Source organism: Sus scrofa, chromosome 1 (genome assembly GCF_054392235.1).
Source record: "Sus scrofa isolate SSC_HxYL_T2T_F1_AM1 chromosome 1, Sscrofa_HxYL_maternal_Yorkshire_Landrace_v2.0, whole genome shotgun sequence".
Taxonomy (NCBI): Eukaryota; Metazoa; Chordata; class Mammalia; order Artiodactyla; family Suidae; genus Sus; species Sus scrofa.
Window position 1 is genome coordinate 148,842,378 of NC_139383.1, and position 12,721 is coordinate 148,855,098.

General features: G+C 42.2%; 1 protein-coding gene and 1 non-coding gene across 4 annotated transcripts in view; one reads left to right on the forward strand and one right to left on the reverse strand.

Annotated features, from left to right (window-relative positions):
- The window catches only part of LRRK1 (leucine rich repeat kinase 1), a 130,240-nt gene that overhangs the window by 42,101 nt on the left and 75,418 nt on the right, over positions 1 to 12,721 (forward strand). For all 3 annotated transcript variants that reach the window (XR_014815340.1, XM_021098586.2, XM_021098590.2), the window contains 2 exons: positions 5,654 to 5,817; positions 10,122 to 10,293. Coding sequence is in view for 2 of the 3 variants with exons in the window: in XM_021098586.2 (XP_020954245.2) it covers positions 5,654 to 5,817; positions 10,122 to 10,293 (336 nt within the window). In the remaining variant the exon portion in view is untranslated. The remainder of the gene's footprint in view (positions 1 to 5,653; positions 5,818 to 10,121; positions 10,294 to 12,721) is intronic.
- Positions 2,858 to 2,961, reverse strand: LOC146406426 (small nucleolar RNA U13). The gene has a single exon (XR_014832441.1). It is a non-coding gene; the product is annotated as a small nucleolar RNA U13 (small nucleolar RNA).

The following is a 12,721-nucleotide window of genomic DNA, read 5'->3' on the forward strand; positions in this document are numbered from 1 at the left end:
ATTATTCCACTGTTATTTTCCATCTAGTTCTGCTTACTTATTGGCTACATGAATATTGCACTGAAATAGAACGAGTTTGGGGGATTCTATTTTCAGTGTACATATGGAATCTGTATGAGCAAATGTTTAGAACTGTGATGTTTTACTGTAAAATTATGGATAATGGTTGACTAATAAGCACAAATAACTGAATAATCTCAAATAGTATAAATAAATGACCCTGCTTTAAGTGTAAATCAAATGGCACCAATTCTCAAATATAAAACTGTAGTATATTTGCAAAAAAAATTACTATTAAATATTTACCTCTAGGAAGAGTTATTTCACGGTGGGTAAGAGGGGTTCTGCCTTTTACATGATGTATTTCTCTATTATTTAAATTTTTATAATTTGTTCTTTTATTACTTATCTAATCTCTTTAAAGTTTTAAATAAAGCAGTCATATAATTCTATTACAGGGAATTTAGGAAATCAAGAAAAATCTTCTAATCCTATCACTAATTCCCCCCAGCCCATTCTTAATACTCATCATTAGTATTCTGGTCTTTTTTTTTCTTCAATTTAAAATATATGTTCATCATCTCTTTATGATTTCAGGAAATTAAATGAAGTTGGCAGATTAAATTAAAAGCATATGCATTAACTGATGTTTTCCCATAATATCCTTCCAATAATTTGATTGGACGAGACCCCCCAGCTCCTGGGTCAGTGAGAGTGGACATGTATTGTCCATGCAACTTAAAATCAAATTCAAACTGAAAAATACCACAGCATTAAAAAATATATATGTAAATAGAAGTGAGCAGCATCTTGTTTCTTACTATGTCGTTTACTCCACATACGTCATATTATTTGAAATTCAAGTTAAAGTAAAACCACTCTTGTAATTTCACATACCTTTTGTCCTAGGTTCACCTTCTGAGTGTTGCTTGACTTAGATGTAAGAGTGAATTGTTTTGACCTATGTTCCTAACGTGAACAGAAGCGGTTACTTTATTCTTCCTCATACTGGCGCTCACACACGCTTGTCTTTTACAGAGATGAGGGGGATATTTTTCAATTCTGAAACATGACCCTGACATAATTAAGTGCCCCTCGGATGGATGATGCTGCCATTCCTTCTGCCTTCTTCTTGCCCCCACCAATGGCTTTCTCCCTCCAGCCTGCTCTCAGATGTCTCCGGGTCTCTGAGTGTAAATAATGAATGGGGACTGTTAATGTGTGATGGGAAGTGAAGCTTCCTTAGGCACATGTATAACCACTTACACACTCAGCCGTTTTTTGATTCCTCTTTCCGAAAACACAATCATTTGCATTCAGACATCGCAATCTTGCGTTGGGGTTTCAAGAAGGATGCAGATTGTGTGTGACGCTCATGAAATCTGTTTAGCGTGGATTTTCGAATGGTTGCCTTTGACGTAGTCATGGCTTAGGGTGAGCCGTAAAGAATCTGGGAGGCATCAAGGGCCTTTACTGTAAGCAACTTGTCTTTCCCTTTCTCCAGAGCAGGATTTTTCTGCACTGGTGGTGGAGCTCATTTAGGATGCCACATGGGGTGCCTTGCATTTAGGGTAGGTTATTCTGATTCACTTCTCCCAACATTTTGCTATGAAAAATTTCAAACATACAGTAAAATGGAAAGAATTGAACCATGTACATACCTTCCATTTTAGATTCTACCATTAACATTTTCTAAAATCGCTTTCATTCCTACACTGTCGTTCTTCTATTCATCTGTCAATCTATTATTTTTCATACATTTCAGAGTAAATTGGAAATATCTGTACTTTTCACCCTCAAATACTTTATTTTTAATATGCGTATTTTTTTTACATTGATCACTTCAGGAAAGAAGATAACTACAATGATTCAAATGCATGAATAATTCAAATTGAAAATGCAATCCATGGATTCAGTAAACATCCTTTATAATTACACTGAATCAATATTAGAAATGTATGTAGACACTAGGTCAGCTAATAAAATAAGTAAAATAACTACATAAACTATAAATCTTGGTTTATACAAAGATGGGGAACATGCTTGATCAGTTAAAGTCAATTGCCATTGTATATTTTATGTGTCTTTTTTTATGGCCAAACCCATGGCATATGGAAGTTCCCGAACCAGAGATTGAAATCCGAGCTGCCTCTGTGCCTATGTCACAACTGTGGCAACCATGGATCCTTTAACCTACTGCAGTGGGCCAGGGATGAAGTCTGTGCCTCCACAGCAAACCGAGCTGCTGCAATCAGATTCCCAACACCCTGCACCACAGCGGGAAATCCCACGGCTGTGTTTTTTAAGATAACATGATTCACAATTTTTTCAACCACATATACATCCATTGCACGTGTTTAGACAACAAGTGCTAACTAGGGCTAATTAGACAACTAGTACTAACAACTTAAAACTATCATCTTTGTTACATTAAAAGAAAATTTAGACTTTAGTATTCATATTATTGACTATAATTCAATATTGTTGATAATTTTTACATAAAGTTTATATAAAGTTCATATCTTCATTGGAAAAATGTTCATATCTTCATTGGAAAATTTGATTGATGGTTTGGCAAATATCAATACCTGTACGTCATTAAGATATAAAACCATCACCCAGACAATTTCTCTTACCCCTTCTCTGGTGAACTTCATGCCTGTACCGCTGCTGTTCTGATTTTTTCCCACCATAGCATATAAATGGGATCCTTTTGTGCAGTCATCCCTTCACTCAGTGTTGTGTTTTGAGATTCTCATCAGTTATTTCATGGATCAGTAATTTATTCCTTTTGGTTGCTGAGTAGTTACTAAACCACAGTAGTTATTTATTCATTCTCTTTTTTTTTTTTTTTTAACATCAGATGGGTAATGTGCCGATGTCATAACAAGGTTTGAGGGAGGCACATGTCATGCAGGCGCATGAATACCCAATCGTCACGCTCATGAACTGCAAAAGGATATTCATTTTCATCTTGATGGTCACGTTTGCTATTTACAGTTTGGAAATACCATGAATAAAGGATTGCTATGAATTCTTGGATACATTTTTAGATAATTTTTCTTGGGTAAATACCTAGGAATAGAATAAGTGAATCTTAGGTGTGTGCTTAGTTTGAAACCACCAAACTTGTTTCCAAAGTGGCTGCACCATTTTAGATGCAACCGGTAAGGGATGGGTGTTCTGGTTGCTCCATATCCTCACCAAGCATTGATGTTATTTTTAAATTTTGGTGATTCTGGTGGGAGTGCAGTGGTGTCCTCTGTGGTTTTAAATTGCATTTCCCTGGTGACTGCTGATATGGAGCTTTTTGGATATCTTCTGTTGTTCAAATCTTTGCTCATTTTAACTGGGTTGTTTATCCTTTATTATCGAGTTACAGGAGTTCTTTCTGTTTTCTGAGTACCGTTCCTTTTTTGGATATATGTTTTGCAAAGATTTTCTTCCTATGTAAGATGCCTGTTTATTTTTAAATGGTATATTGTTTTTAAATGGTAGATCAACTTTCTGATGAGTTTTAACTTTTGGTGAATTCCAATTTAGTAATTTTTTTTTTCCTTTTCATAGAGATTACTTTCTCTGTCTCATCTAAGAAAGCTTTGCCTACTCTCAAGTCATCTTCTCCTAAGTTTTTTTTTTTTCCTGGAAGCTCTACATTTTAACCTTTATGTTTAAATCCATGATCAATCTCAAAGTAATTTTTGTGTGTGGTGAGAGGGAGAGCTCAGAGACTCATTTTATTCAATGAATGTCCAGTTGTTCCAGCACCATTTATTGAAAAGACTTTTGCTTTCCTGATTATGTTGCCACCCTTGTTAAAAATTAATTGAAGGTACAAGTGTGGGTCTCTTTCTCAACTCTCTGTTCTGTTCCATGGATCTGTTTATATACTGGTACTGCACTGCCTTGGTTATTGTAGTTGTAGAGTAAGACTTGAAACCAGGTAACATATATCCTTCAACTCTTATTTTTCAAGATTTCTTGGGATAATATAAATCCTTTGAATTTTCATACAGATTTGAGGATCAGATTATCAGTTTTATCCCCCCTCCAAAAAGCCTATTGGAATTATGGCTGGGATTACATTGAATCTATAGATTGAAGTGGGGAGAATGGACATCTTAACAATATTGATTCTTCTAATCCATGAACATTACATGTCTTTCCATTTACATAGGTCCTGTTTAATTTCTGTCAGAAATGTTTTACAATTTTCAGGTTATAGATCTTATTCATCTTTTTAAAAACATATTTCTAAGCATGTAATTTTATGTTATTGACAATAAGTTTAAAAAATTTTTCCAAATGGTAGCTGCTCTAATGTGATTTGCTTTTATGATGTGAATGTTGGGAAGCTAACTTTCCTCAGCACCTACATTTTTCCTTTTAAAAATAAAGCCTGTTTTTTCATCCTTTCAAAGAGGCAGCCAAGAGACAGAGTGAGTTCAACCCCAGCCTAAAAGCTGGGGAAACAACCTTAAGTCCCAGTTTGACTCTTACAGGTTGTGTGAACTTGGCCAACAATGATAGAATCCTGTCCCCATTTCTTTTTTTCTTTTTATGGCTGCATCTGCAGCATATGGAAGTTCCTGGGCTAGGGGTCGAGTTGGAGCTGCAGCCTAGGCCTACGTCACAGCCAAAACAACACAGGATGTGAGCTATATCGGTGACCTATGCTACAACTTGCGGCAACGCGGGATCCTTAACCCACTGAGTGAGGCCAGGGATGGAACAGCATCCTCACAGAGACAACATTGTGTCCTTAACCCACAGAGCCACAATGGGAACTCCATCCTACCCCCACTTATACTGTCACTCAACACAATCAGAATTTAACTCCTCATTCGTTGAAGTCTTTCTTTTGTAATATTTGCAGAGATAAAACTTTTAAGTCTGGTTCACTAACACATTTGCAAATCTGGTAGAAGCCTTGAATTTTCTCCCCAGAGAAATGCACACGCACAATTCTGTATGCAATTTGAGACAAGATCAGGTACATTCAGAGTGGTATGGCCATAGATGTGTGCAATTTTAGGATGGGCAGCAAGTCTCTGAAGGCTTTTGGGATCCACAGACTCCTAACCATGCACCATTCTAGAGTGGGAGTTCTACGGGTTGACTGCTTTCACTTCTGCAGCTTCAGACCCAGCACAATATGGAATGAGGGCTACCAGGTCTAAATCATGTGCCCTTTGTGTTCTCTAAACAGAGTGGGTCTGAATTTCCACACTCCCCAGGATTTGACCACCTTTTTTCCTCCACTTGATAATCATGTCCCTCTTAGGGATACGGCAGTGGGGCCATTTGGTGGGTTACCAGCTTTCCTACCCAAGCCCCTGCTTCTCCGTGGCTGTTGGTGAGGTCAGTCTTTCAGTTCCTCACTAGCAGCTGTGCTTGGTGCCCTGGACCTGCTCCAGGCGACAGTCTTGCTGCATTCAGCTGCCCCCTGCCTTCCTCTTGCAGGAAGTGCCTCCAGCAGGGCGTAGGTCCCTGGGGCTGCTGTGCTTGTCAACATTGGCAGCATTCCAGGGCAACCCCTTTCTCTTGCTAAAGCCCAAGGTCTCTGTCTTGGAGAGCATGTCCTGCTCAGCTCTCAAACAACTGATTCCCCTGAGCAGCGCCCGCAGTGAAGGTAGTGCTTCTCTCCACCCAGGTGCCGGGGACATGGGCAGCAAGCTCTCCATGCCAGGCGGCGACCCCACAGCACAGAGCCCCAGGACAGAAGGCATTCATGATGCCTACAAGCGAGGAGATCCCAGCAGGGCCCGGCACCTGCTCAGAGAAGCTTGTGATGAGAGTACATCTCAGCTGGAAAAGGTAAGAGTCAATGACAGCCCCTCCTACCAGAACCAGGGACCCCAGGCTGGGCAAAGTTTACCATTCAAATCTTTAATTTTCTCCTTATTGTGATCATCTTAATGGGAATTTGCATTGTGTTCTGAATACCTTGTTTCTCATGTAAACTTAGGAGGGCCAGTCCTTTTGAGTTGACCTCTCAGCCTGTAGTCACCAAAGAACACTGCCCCCACCTTCCCCAGGGACAGGAGGGGGTAACAGAAATGTAAAAGGGAAAAAAGCCTATCTGAAGGTTTAACCTGGTATGTTCTTTTACACTTTTTCCACTCTAACAATAGCACATGCTCCACAAAAGGAAATTCAGAAAATATATGCAAGTAAAGAAAAAAAAGAACAAAAAAGTAATCATATTCCTGATCCATCCAAACCATCCCATGGAACAGTTTTGGTAAACTCCCTTCCAGGTTGCTCATCTGAGTGTATGTTTTGTTATCATTTCTAAGATAGAAACATACCTATTTCCATATAGGTTTTTGTACTGCTTTTGCTCATGGAGTATTATATCCACAGTTTTCTGCAGGACTGTATGTTACTTATATGCATCACCTTCAGCAGCTACGGTGACATTCCACCTGGTAGAGATGCCATTACTTACCCGGCTGGTCCTTTGGGTTAGATATATGGATTGTTTCTAGTTTTTTGCTACTATAAATAATGCTGTGTTGAATGGTTTTTTTACCTAACCCTTTTCTTACCGTGAAGCTATTTTCTTAGCCTGGGTCCACAGGAATTGAGAATGTGGGAATGAGCAGTATTTAAATTTTGAAACACATGCCACATTTTTCTAAAAAGTTTGTAGAGACTAACCCTCTTACTCACCTACAGCTTAAGAAGGACTATTGCCACCTCTGGTTCTTGCGGGAAATTCTCATTGGCTGTTAACCACTTTATTGATGTTTTGTGTGAGTACTCTTTAAAAAAAAAAAAAATTGTATAGCCCCACTCCCGACATATGGAAGTTCCCACGTCAGGGATTGAATGTGAGCTGCAGCTGTGACCTATGCTGCAGCTGCATCAACGCCAGATCCTTAACCCACTGCAGAGGGCCAAGGATCAAACCCACACCTTGGCAGGGACCCAACCTACTGGAACTCCTTGTGCCCAGGACTTTGATTAGCACAGGTTTAACATCGCCATTAATTAATTAATAGTTGGATATAGCTCAATTACTAAACCTCCAGCCTGTTCCTCAAATTGTAAGAGATTTGGGGGGTGGGGGAAGGTGAGCAGGTACAATGTATTTGAAAATTATTGAGGGGAGGGCATTTTTTATTCTTTCCATTATGACTCCACCACAGATATGGCCAAAGGCCCCTCTATGTAGGGGGAGGGCTGGGCTGCCCACATGAGCAGGTCGGAGTTGTGTGCCCCTTCAGATTAGCACTGGGTAGCCTCCTGCAGGGAAGGCTGTGCTCAGCAGACCACCCAGAGTCTGTGCCTCCCTCTGTCCACGTCAGCAGGGTCTGCCCTGCTAGTGATTTCATGGGTTGACCCACTGGCAGACTTGTTAGCATGGCTGCCTTCTGTGAGCTGGGTTACTTAAAACCATCACCTCCTTCTGTGCCTGCCAAGAAGGAGGTTTGGGGGAGTTGTAATGACCCCCATTTTTTTGGTATTTTAACAAAATTTTTCATTATAGCTGGTTTACAGTGCACTGTCAATTTTCTACTATACAGCATGTTGACCCAGTTACACATACATGCATAGATTCATCAGAAGTGATTAGACATAGTTCTCAGTGCTATACAGCAGGGTCTCATTGCCCATCCATTCCAAAGGCAAGAGTCTGCATCTATTAACCCCGGACTCCCAGTCCATCCCACTCCCTCCCCCTCCCCCTTGGCAACCACAAGTCTTTTCTCCAAGTCCACGATTTTGTTTTCTGTGGAATGGTTCATTTGTGTACTATATTAGATTCCAGATATAAGTGATATCATATGGCATTTGTCTTTTTCTTTCTGACTTACTTCACTCAGTATGAGTGTCTCAAGTTCTATCCATGTTCCTGAAAATGGCATTATTTTCTTCTTTTTTATGGCTGAGTAATATTCCATTGTGTATATATACCACATGTTCTCAATCCAGTCATCTGTCAATGGACATTTGGGTGGTTTCCATGTCTTGGCTATTGTGAATATTGTTGCAATGAATATGCGGGTGCATGTGTCTTTTTCAAGGAAAGTTTTGCCCAGATATAAGCCCAAGAGTGGGATTCTTGGGTTATATGGTAGTTCTCTGTATAGTTTTCTAAGGTACCTCCACACTCTTCTCCACAGTGGTTGTACCAATTTACATTCCCACTAACAGTGCAGGAGGGTTCCCTTTTCTCCACATCCCCTCCCCACAGCAGATATAATACTCAATGGAGAAAAGCTGAAAGCCTTCCCACTAAAATCTGGAACAAAACAAGGATGCCCACTCTCACCACTCTTATTCAACATAGTATTGGAAGTCCTAGCTACAACAGTCAGACAAACAAAAGAAGTAAAAGGCATCCAAATAGGAAGAAAAGAGGTAAAACTCACTGTATGCAAATGACATGACACTATATATAGAAAACCCTAAGGACTCAACCCAAAAACTGCTTGAACTGATCAACAAATTCAGCAAAGTAGCAGGATATAAGATTAACATTCAGAAATCAATCTCATCTCTGTTTATTAACAATGAAATATTAGAAAAGGAATACAAAAATGCAATGCCTTTTAAAATTGCACCCCCAAAAAATCAAATACCTGGGAATAAACCTGACCAAGGAGATGAAAGACTTATACGCTGAAAACTATAAAACATTAATCAAGGAAATCAAAGAAGATACAAAGAAATGGAAAGACCCCCACTTTGTTATGAGGAAACAAGCCACTTGTCCAAAGACACATAGGTGTTAAGTGGCAGAGCCAGGATCCATCGTGGCCCATCCATTTGGCACCACCATCAGTATCCTGTGCCTGGCTCTTCAGTGGAAAGCCAGCTTGATGCTGGATCTAGGAACCCACAGTCTATCAGAGGAACCAGAGGTATGGCGGTGGAGACATGCAAATACAAGATGGCTTTGTAGGAGCAGTGGAAACAATTTGGCTCCTTTTTTGTTCTTTTTTGGCCAAGCCTGCGTTATGCTGAAGTTCCCAGGCCAGGGATCAAACCTGCACCACAGCAGTGACAACACCAGATCCATAACCACTAGGCAACCAGGGAACTCTGAAATAGTCTGGATCTTGATGGTGGTGATTGTGATTGAGTTATACTTAGTCAAAACTCATCAAAGTGCACCTAAAAAGGGTAAATCTACTATATATAAATTATATCTTAAGAAACCTGACTTGGAAAAAAAGACAGGAGAGCATGTGTTTAGGCACAAATGCGTGATGGGATGAGTAAGGGTCCGTTCAAGGAGCCTGAACTTCAGCCTGGGTGAGAGAGCAGAAATGGCTTTAGTGATGCAGAGATGGCGACAGAGGCCACCTAGCGCAGGGGACACTGTAAGGAGGTGGCACGTGGCACATGTGCTGACCATCCGCTGAGGACAAGACCAGGCCCCCGTGAACTGCCCCCTACCTGGGCTCTCAGAGGCACAAGTCAGGTAAGCCTAAGGACCAAACAGCATCCTTGGCTTGCATGTTCAAATTTCATGACGCATTTTGGTCCCTACCTGAGGTATTTTTCACAATCCTCTTCCAAAGAAAGAGAATGTGAGATATTTATATCACATTTTCTGGTAGTCACATTAAAAAACTAAACTGAAACGTGAAAATTTTAATAATCTATTTTATTTAACCAGAATAGATTAAAGATCATTTCACCATGTAATCAATATAAAAATTATTGATATATTTTTTTTGGCTGCACGGATGGATTATGGAAGTTCCCAGGCCAAGGATTGAATCCAAGCTGTAGCTGCAACCTGAGCCACAGCTGCAGCAGTGTGGGATCTTTGACCCACTGTGCCAGGCCAGGGATCAAACCCACATCTCTGCAGCCATCCAAGGTACCACAGCGGGAACTCCAATATAAAAATCATTGATGAGGGAGTTTACCCTTTTTGTACGAAGTCTTTGAAGTCGCATGTGACTTTACACTTGCAGTACCTCTCACCCTGCATGAGCCATGTTTCAAGCCTTGAAAGCCACAGGTGGCTGGTGGTGCCATCCTGGGCAGCGGAGCTCCAGTCTTGCCCATGAACATGGTGAAACATTGGTGTTGGTTTTCCTGGCAGTTCTCAGCAGCACTCATCCTGCTGAAGTCCCATCCTGGTTCTGTTCTGACAGGGCCAGCTCCTGAGTATCCCCGCAGCCTATGGGGATCTGGAGACCGTCCGGTATCTTCTCACGGAGAGGCTGGTGGAGCTGCCGACGGAGCCCACTGATGACAACCCAGCCGTGGTGGCAGCACAGTTTGGGCACACTGACGTCGTGCAAGAGTTACTGGAGTCTTTGCCAGGTAAATCCCAGGGCGTGAGCTCTTATCCACCTTTTAGGGACTCTCCTCTTAGGAACCACACAGGCATTGGGGGTGGGGAACTGCATTCCAAAATGTTTCCATCTTCCCACCATTACCAACCCTGAGATCCTGAAGTCCGGGGTTATTCTGCAAAGCAGTTTTGGCTTTACAGAAGAATTGATGGGAAAGTACCAGGAACTCCCATGCACCGTCCCCCACAGTTTCCCTATTATTTACCTTTCATATGAGAGTGGTAACAGTTGATAAACCAATACTGATATGAACAAACTGAAGTCCCCAGTTTACATTAGGGTTGTATATTCTATGACTTTTAATAGATGTGTAATGACATACATCCACCATTACTGTGTCATACGGACCATTTCACTGCCCTAATAATCCCCATGTTCCACCCATTCATCCCTCTCTCCCCTGACCGCTGGCAACCACTGATCTCTTTACTGTCTCCATGGTTTTGCCTTTTCCAGAATGATATATGTTAGATTCGTATGATATGTATAGCCTTGGCGGATTGAATTCTTTCACTTAGCAGTATGCATTCAAGTTTCCTCCCTGTTTTGTCATGGCTTGAGAGCTTATATATAGGGCTTTTTAGGGCTGCACCTGTAGCATTTGGAAGTTCCTGGGCTTAGGTGTCAAATCGGAGCTGCAGCTGCTGGCCTACACCACAACCACAGCAACACCAGATCCGAGATGCATCTGAGACCTATGCTGCAACTTGTGCTAACTCTGGATCCTTGACCCACTGAACGAGGCCAGGATCCAATACGTATCTTCATGGGTACTAGTTGGGTTCTTAACCCCCTGAGCCACAACACAAACTCTCTCTTTCTCTCTCTCTCTCTTTCTCTCTCTCTCTCTCTCTCTCTCTCTCTCTCTCTCTCTCTATATATATATATATATATATATATATATATATATATATATATATATATAATAATACATTGTCTGGATATACCATGCTATGTTACTTTTTTAATAAGTCATTTTTTCTCTAGTAGACTCAAGTTGTCCTGGTCTCCTTTGATTTCCCAGAATGGCCTTGGACCTGTGATACTGTACAAGTTGAGGCATTGCTATAGCTGTAGGCCAAGGCATTGCCTTAGCAGGGGTCTTTGAGGGTTAGGATTTTGTGAGGCAGCAGGGCTGGCTTCATGGGTTGGTAACAATACAGTCACCCAGGACCCTGCACTTAGAAGTCCTTCCCCCTCCCCCCACCCCCACCATTTGGTTTAGCACTTGGCAGTTGCCCCCTTGACATTTTTAATAATTTTTAAACAAGTGACCCCGTTTTTAAGGTTTTCATGGGCCTTCACAAATTACGCAATAGTACTGTGGGGGCTGTCCAGCAGGGTGGATTTGTGCTCAGACTTGGTTCCAAGCCAGCATGCCCCTCATGTGTCTGGAGGGAGAATGGGTTCATGGACAGGTCAGGGCAGTGTTGGGGCCATGGGTGCAGACTGGGTCAAGCAAGGCATAGGAGAGTGGGGAGGAGCCCCTGTGGAGCCAGTGACTGACTCCATCTCCTCAGGGGTCCCCAAGAGCAGCTCTGTTCTACCCCCAAAATGTCTATGCGGGCCGACCCACTCACTTCACTCAACAGCTTACATTTATTGAGCATTTGCCAAGTTCAGGACACACTACAGAACCTGAGAGACCCAGAGGCTTTTTAAACAGGTGATCCCAGCCCTTTAGTAGCTCCTGATCAAGAGGAGGAAGCTCAGGCAGGAAGGAGTGATGCTGTGCAGCATAACCACAGGGAGGTTAACATGGCTTATACGCTGGTTTGCGAGCACACATCAGGGAGTGGTCTTCACTAGGTGTAGGCTGGGGTCTGGGTGCAGAATGTGGTCTTCAGAGGGAGCTGACATCTGAGCCAGGCTTTGCAGGCTGAGTAGGAATTGACTTGGAACTCGAGCAAGGGAAGAGCCTGGTTTGCTTGCTTTTTCAGAGTAGGGAGCTCTGCTGGACCTGAGCATGGTTTTCAGCTGCTACCCGGGGTGTCCTGTCTTTAACATACCTTGGAACAGAGCTTTTGAGGACTGAAAGAGTCCAGGGCATCATACTAGGTTCTGCAAAGGTGGGGAAAGGTGTGCCCGTTTGTGCAGAGGTGAGCAAAAGAGTGTGTGTCCCCTGGGAATGCCCACCCTGTAGGGAAAGTAGCCATGGCTGGGAATAAGACCAAGAGACACACAAGAGCAGCTGGAGAATGAGGGAGAGTTCAAGAAGAGGAGGGGTGAGAGGTCCGTGGGGTTGGGTACAGCACTGTGTAATGGTGAACATCAATGGAACGGCATCATTATGAAATTCCTGGTCTTGTAGCTGAGCACGGCTGGGGAGAAGGAAGAGGCAGAAGGATGGGGGCCAACATGGGGCTCTATGAGTGTTGCTAGGCTTGGGCCTCAGA